At 45.8% G+C, this 6,432-nt stretch overlaps 1 protein-coding gene across 3 annotated transcripts in view; it reads left to right on the top strand.

The window, feature by feature from the left end:
* The window catches only part of LOC109524634 (protein diaphanous homolog 3), a 66,990-nt gene extending 61,749 nt beyond the window's left edge, over window positions 1–5,241 (top strand). For all 3 annotated transcript variants that reach the window (XM_019884636.1, XM_019884635.1, XM_019884633.1), the window contains one exon: window positions 4,615–5,241. In XM_019884636.1, the coding sequence (XP_019740195.1) occupies window positions 4,615–4,970 (356 nt within the window). In that variant the 3' untranslated portion in view covers window positions 4,971–5,241. The remainder of the gene's footprint in view (window positions 1–4,614) is intronic.
* The last annotated feature ends 1,191 nt before the right edge of the window (window positions 5,242–6,432 follow it).

Below are 6,432 nucleotides of genomic sequence, written 5' to 3'. Positions count from 1 at the left end.
TTCTTCACTTTTCGCTGAGGGGGGGTTCTGGTCCCCAATAACCGCGACAAATGTGAGATTTTACTGTACATCCTTTAGGAAGCACTGTCACAAATATCCACCATTGACGCGTGTGTGTGTGTGTGTGTGTGTGTGTGGGGGGGGGGGTGTTGAATGACATTGACTCCCATTACCACATTTCGAAAATACATGAAATAAAACTCAAGCTTTCAAACCTTACCTTCAAATAAGTTTCACTATCACATAATTACACGTGTGTGTCCCCGAGCAATAACAGTGTTTGTCTGTGTGAGAGCCGCACAAAGGTCGCTTGCCAAGTGCTCAGTCAGTGTGACTCTTTCTGTTCTATTGAATATGTATTAACGCGCTCGCTGATGGGGGATATTTACCAGCGGTAACCACATAAATAACAACATGTAGCGGAGCCTGAAACCAAGAAATGTTTAATTCAAGCCAGAGGCTGTGAACTCCGTCGGCAATATTTTACCCGCGAAACAGCCAGAGATTGACAGAAAAGGTGAAACGGAATTGCATGCCAGTCTGCGGGCGTGACCAAACCCGAGACAGACCTTTTGGAAAGTGATGCCGGCCCCTCGATGAGGATCCATTCTCAGTCCGTGACCCTGCACGTCGATGTCATTAGAGTAAAGCAAAGTAGACGAAGGGCCTCGGCTGCGATGCCATCTGCCAGCTGTTTCTGCTCTTTCGAACGTCTTTTCATCGCTCACTGGATTTCACAACGCGGACTGACTTATGCCATGAATTAAAGAATGCGTTTTTACAAATTGGGCTTGCTGAGTGACAGCCCGAGATTATCAGGTTATTCCTTTTTCTTTGTTTTATAGTTTTGTTACCGGAGAATGAAAGCGTCCCTCACGAAGTTGAGTTGCTTTTGATGCACTTTTTATTTCTCCGTTTTTCTACTTAGTCAGTCTTTGTTGAACCAAATAAGGCAGTTGAGAACAGTTTCTCATTGTCGATGCAATGCAATATTTCCCTTAAGGCAACGGTGTGATGACAGTTTGTGGATGCGAAAGTGCTCACTCATAAGGGGAACATCCAAATGTGACAAACCGCACTTAACATTTGATCAAGACACAAAATGTGTTTCTTTGTCACTTGGCAAAGGGTCTCCGAATAATCCCGAACTCTGGGGAGAATGGGCCAGGGTAGCGCTCGCGGTTGGGGAATCGGGTTCAATTGTAGACGAAGGGCCTCGGCTGCGATGCCATCTGCCATCTGCCATCAATATTGAGGCATTGTTTCACGCGGCAAAGCGTGCAAACGCAATGTTATGCTTCAGTGCCGCTTAACAGCGAACCGCCCAGCTTGCCGTTCTGTCTCCCCCTGTTGGTCATTTTTTTCTTGATGTTCCTCTGGATGGCTTGAAACCGGGAAAGTAAATTCCTTGATTCCCTGATTCTGATATCCACCTATAAATTGATCGGGCTCTTGTTTGAGCACGGCCAATCTCTGAGTCTTTGCCCGATAAACGGGGTGATCTTTAACTGCAGCCATTCTAATTGGCGACTCGCTTTCACCTCTTCTTATAGTTGACTGAGATTCGGTGACATCATAAGGTGTCCCGTATGTGGTTAAAAACAATCAACAAACGCTTAACTTGTTGTTCGGTTCGAGTTGGAATTGACTGTTTTGAGTCTAAAAATACGAGATCAATAAAACAATTTTCATTGGGCGGACGATCAACAAACCGTTCCAGCGGCTGCGGTATTTGGTGTTCATATACGTGCCGTAGGTTTGATCCCTTTAGCTTGAACATGTTGTGTCAATCACTCCACAGGGAGAAAGTGCATATTTTTATAAGTGTCGGACGACTTTCTTCTTTATGTGATCAAATGCTGCAAACTTCATAAGAGCGGCGAGATGGAGAGCGCGAGAGTGATGAGAGGAAAGGCTCATCTGCATCCTGTTTGATGTGGCAAATTCAAATGGACCAAATGATCTGATGAGGGAGGGGGGAAAAAAAATGTGAATTCTTCCTTGCGGCTATTTGCAGATGGGAAAAAAAAAAAAGCATCGACGGGGCCTTTTGCTTTTCTGAAAAATACAATCTCATCAGACATACGTGCATGTTTACCTTTTCTTTCCTTTTTTTTTTTTCCTGAACAATAATTAGTATTTGATTTGCCCGGCAACATATGCCGAGAGCTCAAGACTCGTCAAGCAAAATTGAGAGAAACCCTTTCTCTACTCCAATTTGAGTCCCCCCGAAGAGACGGACTGAGAACTTGAACAATTCAACCTTAGAGAAAATTGAGGGCGGAAATGAAGATATTGCTGCTGTGCAGTGAAGAATTGAATCACACCACAGGTGTTCGAAGTGCCGGATGTCGAGTAATGAAAGCAGCAGCAGAGGTTGGCGGAAACATTACGAGGGCAAACGCGCTATTTGCCTTCATTCATTTCGTTTTAGGCGAAGTGTATAAATGGGATGCAACTTGAGATGAGTACCAAATACGGTTCGTTTTTGGGTAGGGACCAATTTGGGTCAGTGCTGCCAAGCGCCAATTCACGTGACATCGCACGGTGCCGTGTCGCGGTTCTGAAACATGTCTTTCGACGTTGTGGCGAGGAGAGAGTAGGTGAGTTGTCGATTTTTTGTTTTTTTTTTTTTTTTTTTTGTGGCACACTTGAACGCAGTGCCGGAATTCACCGCTCAACAGTTTGTGAAGAACTTGCGCGCGTCGAGGGAGTCATTCCTCGACACCACATCCTGCTCTTCCGAAATGCCTCGGTGCACTGAAGAATTCGAATTCAGGGGAGGCCCTTAACTCTTGCCTGATTATTTATTGATTAAGTGGGTGCATCAATACTTAGGGTTGGTACTCGAGGCTTGGTCCGAACAGTTAGCGGCTGGCGACTTGCGCTTGACTTGTCCTGTCGGCTCTCGGATTAAATTAGCAAACGTGAGATGACACACACTTCACATCTTTCAGGCTTGCTTTGCAGCTCCCGCGAAGGCAAACACTGAGCAGCTATTTAACTTCAAAGCACGGGTGAGCGAGCGTGTCGCTGAACGCCAGCGTGAGAAGAAACTTAACCTGAGAGCACTTTGATCATGTTCGCCACTTGAATGCTTGAAGGATGTCAGACAAAAAAAAAGCGAGATAAGAGGTCAAACTTAACTTTGATCTTATAATCAATATATGCCCCCATCTTGTTTTTTTTTTTTAATTTAGAATCATTCCCTGTTGCAGGAAAGAATTGTCAATATTTCCAGCACAGCCCAACCTCCAAGATGACTGACATTCAATTCAGCAGCAGCATGCTGGATGTTAAAAGGCAATTTACTGATAGCGCGACTGCCAATTTTCACATTAGCTCCGAGTGTGTTTCATAAGAAATATGTGTTTATGAGGCCTTGCGCACACATCGGGCAGTAAAGCCGTGACCAGGGTGAATGTCGCAACGAGAAAGAATGGAATGATGGAATGGGTTGAAGTCGCAGTCTAATAACGTTGTCCTTTTTGGGTGTGGGGGGGTTGAAAAGCAGCATTGACGCCTGTGATGTGATCCAAAGCTGACTTTGCTTAATTTTTCCGTCCGCTCTATCTTGTCCTGTCTCTCGCTCGCTCTCCTCTCCCTATATCCTTATTTATTTGTCAGAGTTTGTGTTCAGGGACGCTCCTTGTCATCCGTCAGCGTGCCCATAAAACACACTGTCATGACTGACTGGCCACGTTCCAAACTCATTACCGATTGGCTGACAGAGGGCCCTGTTCTGTTCTGCTCGGCTGTGTTTGACTCCTTTTTTTTGCCAGACATCTCGTGCTCGGAAAACTTTAAATGCGCCGGCGTCTGCGCTCCTGCCCGCTCCTTTCCCGTCTCCCTCTCAAGGTCACATGAATATGGATTCACCCTCTCCTGCCAGCGCGCACATACTGATGATGAAGTCGAAGATCTACTCGCGGGGATTATAATTCAGAATGCAGGTCTGATTTGGTCACCGGCTGACTCTCCTAACTATGAAATCAAATGGGAGCGGGGTGGGGGGGGGGGATGGGGGGCGGTGAAAGACGAGGACGGGAGCGGAGGTCGTGCGGGTAGACTCGGACTAAATAAGGATGACGAGAGCCACCCTTGGAGAAGGGAGCGAGATGAAGAGGGTGGATAACGATTTTGAAACCGGCGGCGTTGGGGCGAGCTCGTGTGCCCCGTGGTGGCGGACGCCGTATGAGGGCCGGGAAAAACAGACTTGGAGATAGAAACAAGCTAGCATACAATGTGATTGCGTTTCTGTTGCTGTTGATCGGCTGCATCTCTTTTATCGTTTCGTGTTGGCCGTAAGCCTGCCGCAGCAAATCGCTGCGTCTGTTATACGGCACGCGCGTCCCCGTATGTCTGTTTCCGTCCCAACTAACAGTGTCAGGTCAATGGATGCGTACATTGACTTTGCTTCCCATTACGAGCCTCTCGCTTCTCTTTGCCGTTCTTCCTGTCGCCCCAATCGCGCGCTTTTCCCCACACACTGACAATTTTCATGTTGCGTTTACCGTGTTTGTCATTTTTTTTGATTCATTTGGTTTGCTTGCATGCATCTAACCGTCTCGCTGCTGACAAATACCGTTTTGTTTTTTGCCCCTCCCCTCACAGAAAACAAGAAGGCAACTTTACCTCAGTCTCGCTCTCGGCTAAATGTAAACGCCGGTTCTGCGGCGGTCAAGGCTTCGCCGCCCACGGAATCTGACAGCAAAGCGGCTTCGGCGGCACCGGCCAAAGCTGCCTTGTTTTCAGATGGAGGACACAGGTACAGGAACACCCCAGGCCACGCTCATGTGTCACAAGGTGAAAGAGTGCCATTGAGGGAAGACTCAAAAGCGACAGAGATCAAGAAAGGGGATGAAGGGGAGCCCCCGGCCTCTCAGACGCGGTCCACGGGCGCCGTGCTCCCGAGCGCCAGCGGGGAGTCTGATGTGGAAGCTCTGTTAGCAAAACTCAGGGCCTTGTAGCAGTCATGCCCTCCAACCCAAATTCCGTCCACCGCATGACTGTTTGCCATCTCAAAGAATCGAGTCTTGCACGAAGCGACGCAGAATTAGACGGATTCGATCTGGACCAAATTTGCATACGTGGTTGAAAGTCGATCAAAATGACACAAGTAGGCCACAATTACACTTTGCTTGAGAAAATGGATTCAAGGGGAAATTGATACCGTGTTGATATTAAAGCGTGAAATCTGACCTTTAATGCTGCAGTGTCCAAAAAAAAAATATTCGTTTCGAAATCTGACCTTTAATGCTGCAGTGTCCAAAAAAATATTCGTTTAAATCCAGCTTGTTATGCGACTCAGCACTTTTTGTATTTATCTTCAACTTACATGTATTTATCTTTCTCTTCTATCATATATTGTCAGCGGGCTCTCAAATGGATTCAGTCAAAAAGTATACTAGATCTTACATTACATACGGGCGGTTTTCAAGTTAAACTGTTCCGCAAAGTTTTTGAACGATTTTCTACTCATATGAAAATGCCGCTCACCTACTTTGCTATGAAATCCTTCAAAGTGAAGTTTAGTGTTGCTATCGAATGACACTGCGGCTCAGCTTTGAGGTTATATTTTCCTTATGTTGCGTTTTGTATTTTCTATTGACAATAAAAGTTTTTCTACTTACGGCGTTACTTGCGATATAATTTTATCTTTTTAAGGGGCATTATTATTATTATTTTGTTGGGTGGGGGGGGTTTCCTAACAAGTGAAATTTGACCTCGTTTTTCGCTGAGGGAACATTTGCTGTATACCCAAGCAGTACTTAAAGTCTTAAAATACCATCCCAAATTTGCAAATAAAAATGTTAATGGCTGCATACTCGATCCTGATACTGTACGCTTCCTTTTCTATCCTAATTTGCAATAAAATAGTTGGCTGTGTGACAGATGCCGTCATTGTCTGCATTTTTTTCCCCCCTTGCAACAATCTAAAGCGGCTGTTCGGGTGCACCGTTTGGTTCCTCTAATACACAATCAATGGAAATCAACAACTAAAAGTGGGTCAAGAATCAATCAATGCTTGGTTGACTGGAACACTCAGAGGAATCATTTATTCTTGTTTCGCAAGAACGATGCAACATCAGAATCGGAGGTTTTCCTCCAAGATGCAGTTCAGTGCGACCCCACTTGCGAACATTAACCACGCCCGACATACAAGACAGTTTGCGACCATTGTCACTCTTTTCGAAGGTATAGCCAGTGAAGTACCTATAGACTGACTGAACTATCAAATGAATTATTTGACAAACATTTCCGCGGTTTCAATTCCGTCTGATAGCCGGCTATCGTCTGTACTGTTTTGCTCAAGGGGTGCCCAACCAGGGGTTAGACCGCGGACTGATCCCAAGGCAACCGCGAGGTGTGTAGGAAAAAAAAGTGTTTTAAATAACATGACAGGAAATCAGTGTTGCCAAATTAGCGACT

This window comes from Hippocampus comes, unplaced genomic scaffold (genome assembly GCF_001891065.2).
Source record: "Hippocampus comes isolate QL1 unplaced genomic scaffold, H_comes_QL1_v1.1 scaffold21, whole genome shotgun sequence".
Classification (NCBI taxonomy): Eukaryota; Metazoa; Chordata; class Actinopteri; order Syngnathiformes; family Syngnathidae; genus Hippocampus; species Hippocampus comes.
The sequence above is the reverse complement of the archived record's forward strand: the minus strand, read 5'-3'. Positions and strand labels throughout refer to the sequence as shown.